The sequence below is a fragment of the Monoraphidium neglectum genome (assembly GCF_000611645.1).
Source record: "Monoraphidium neglectum strain SAG 48.87 unplaced genomic scaffold scaffold06258, whole genome shotgun sequence".
NCBI lineage: Eukaryota > Viridiplantae > Chlorophyta > Chlorophyceae > Sphaeropleales > Selenastraceae > Monoraphidium > Monoraphidium neglectum.
The window spans coordinates 1-2,377 of record NW_014007378.1 but is presented as its reverse complement, the minus strand read 5'-3'; the positions used below and the strand labels follow the sequence as shown (position 1 = coordinate 2,377).

The 2,377-nt window shown below is 61.2% G+C and overlaps 1 protein-coding gene and 1 non-coding gene across 2 annotated transcripts; one reads left to right on the top strand and one right to left on the bottom strand.

The window, feature by feature from the left end:
- Positions 1-235: 235 nt before the first annotated feature.
- On the top strand, positions 236-2,123 carry MNEG_16338 (hypothetical protein; the record flags this gene model as incomplete). The annotated part of the gene is made up of 6 exons (XM_014035192.1): positions 236-289; positions 632-739; positions 989-1,153; positions 1,451-1,522; positions 1,706-1,813; positions 2,025-2,123. Coding segments are annotated over 6 exons (606 nt in total), but the record flags the coding sequence as incomplete, so codon positions are not given.
- An 81-nt stretch (positions 2,124-2,204) lies between these two features.
- MNEG_t16852 lies at positions 2,205-2,277 on the bottom strand. Its single transcript has one exon. It is a non-coding gene; the product is annotated as a tRNA-Ala (tRNA).
- Between the last annotated feature and the right edge of the window lie 100 nt (positions 2,278-2,377).

Here is a 2,377-nt window from a genome sequence, read left to right as displayed (position 1 = left end):
AATTGAGGAGGCTGAAGGACAGGGTGCTCAGCAGCCAGACTTTGTCAGAGCGCAAACGCCAGGGCGATCCCTGTGGTTTGTTTGAAAGGTGCACCCCCCCCCTATAACACCTCCCCCACCCCTCCCCGGGACGGATGGCAAAATGGATGATGAACTTGCATGCTGGCACTGGCCCTGCACCAACACTGCGCGTGCGACCCGAACACATGCGTGTGGCACGCTCCCAATTGTGCAGGATGGTGGGGAGCGCATCGACGACCTGCGCGTCATCCTGGGCCGCGCGGCAGAGGTGCGCGCGAGTCTCATGGCGGCACGCCTCGCTTGTTCGGCTGCTGGCACCTTTGCGGGAACCACAGGCCGCTAGGGTGGCAAGGGAGAGGGCAAGGCGCCGCCAGATGCAGCGACAAGCACAATGCAAGTGCAACCGGCAGAGCCCTTTTGTTGCCTCCAGTATCTCCTGCCCCCCTTGCACACACCAACCTGCTGAACCCCCAACTTCTCGTGTTGCATGCCTCGGAGCACTGCGGTGTGCCACACCGCACCCACCGCACGCGCTGCCGGCCGACCCCTACTAGGGGTATCCTCCTCAACCAACCATCCACCCACCAACCGACCATTAACCCATCGCCAGGTGGCCACGCTGTTTGATGATGATGGCATCCTGGTCCGCTTCATGAACTCGCCAGTGGAGGGCAACGGCATTCGCAGCGCCGCCGACGCATCTGCGCTGCTGGGGCAGGTGAACGGGGAAGGGAGGTGGCGGAGACGGGGCGCAGTGGGTGGTCAGTGTCGCCGGCTGCCTACATGGTGCGCCGCCTTTGAGGGCCGGGGTGCTGTGCGCGGCACCAGCCACCTAAAAGAGGCTGCAGCTGTGTGGGCCGGCGGTGTGACGGCATCCTGTGTACCTCATCACGCTTGGGTCGGCGCATCGCTGCATCTTCCCTGATTGCCCAGCCTTGCGCCCACTGCGTGCCCCGCGTCTTTGCAGGTGCGGTTCAGCGGCACGACCCCCCTGGCCTCCAGCATGAGGTCCCGCGTGCTGGAGCCCGTGGTGTTCTCCCTGGCGGCTCGCGGCGAGCTGGCCAAGCCTGTGCTGGTCATATCCATAACCGACGGCGAGCCCACAGACACGCCCAGGGACGCCATCTTGCAGGTGAGGCTCGTGGCTTGAGCTTGGGGGAGGCAAGGTGGGTCGGGGTGGCTGGAGCGCTGGTGGCACGAGAAGCCGAGGCTGTATGTGGCGCGTTGAATTCAGACTCGGGCGCCAAACAGTACTGCAAGCACACCCTGTGCCAGCCCGTGCAATGGTCGCGAGCGGAGGCATGCCTTGTAGTTGTGGGCGGGGGCACTTTGAGGCTGCTCCCTGCATTCCCAAATGCCTGAATGCCCTGACCTGATCGCCCTGGCCTCCCCCCACCCTGGCCTGCCCATTCCTCACTGCTCCCGCTAGGTTATTCGTGATGCGCGCGCCCGGCTGGCCCCGCAGTATGGCCCCAAGCCTGTGGCCTTCCAGTTTGCACAGGTGGGGTTATAGCAGCGCTGCAGCCCCCTCAACGAACGAGTTTCTGTTGGTCCATCGGGCCGTCCGAATGCGTTGCCATCGCCACAATACCCTGCACGTGTTGTGCATGGACCCTGGAAGCAGCCCCTGAAACAAGAAATGTGCGCGCTCCTGAGCTGCAGCACCGCCGCCCCCTGTGTCCAGGTTGGCCGCGATGCGCGTGCCCAAGCCTTTCTGGGAAAGCTGGACAAGGACCCGACTGTTGGTGACATAATTGATTGCACGAGCTACTTTGAGCAGGAGGCTGAGGAGGTAGGAGGCAAGGGCTGTGATTTGCCCTTGATCAAAATGGTGGGGCACGGCAGTGGTGCGAGCGGCATCAGGTGCACCAGCTGGCAGGTGGATGCCCTGCGACAAGCGTTGAGATCAAGTGCCACTGCGTTGAACATGAAGTTGCTATCAAGTTGCTATCGTCTGTCCTACTGACACGTGAACTGTTCGCGTTGCCCCCGCCCATCCACAGTATGCACGCAAGGGAGTGACGCTTTCTGTGGAGGCGTGGCTGTTGAAGCTGATGGTGGGAGCCATCGATCCCACATATGACGCTGAGGATGAGGGCTGAACGCTGCTAATATTAAACAGTTGGGAAGTGTAATAAGGAAGGCAGCGAACACAGAACCATCCATGGCTGAGGTGTGCAAAATGGAGTCGGAGGGCATCGATCCCCCTACCTCCCGCATGCTAAGCGGGCGCTCTACCATTTGAGCTACGACCCCCTGGTGAGGGCGCTTCGCACTGGATTCGTGACGTCGAATTTCAACATTAAAAAATATGAATACCAAAGTGCTTTTTTTTCTGTGTCATTTTGTGCTTAAC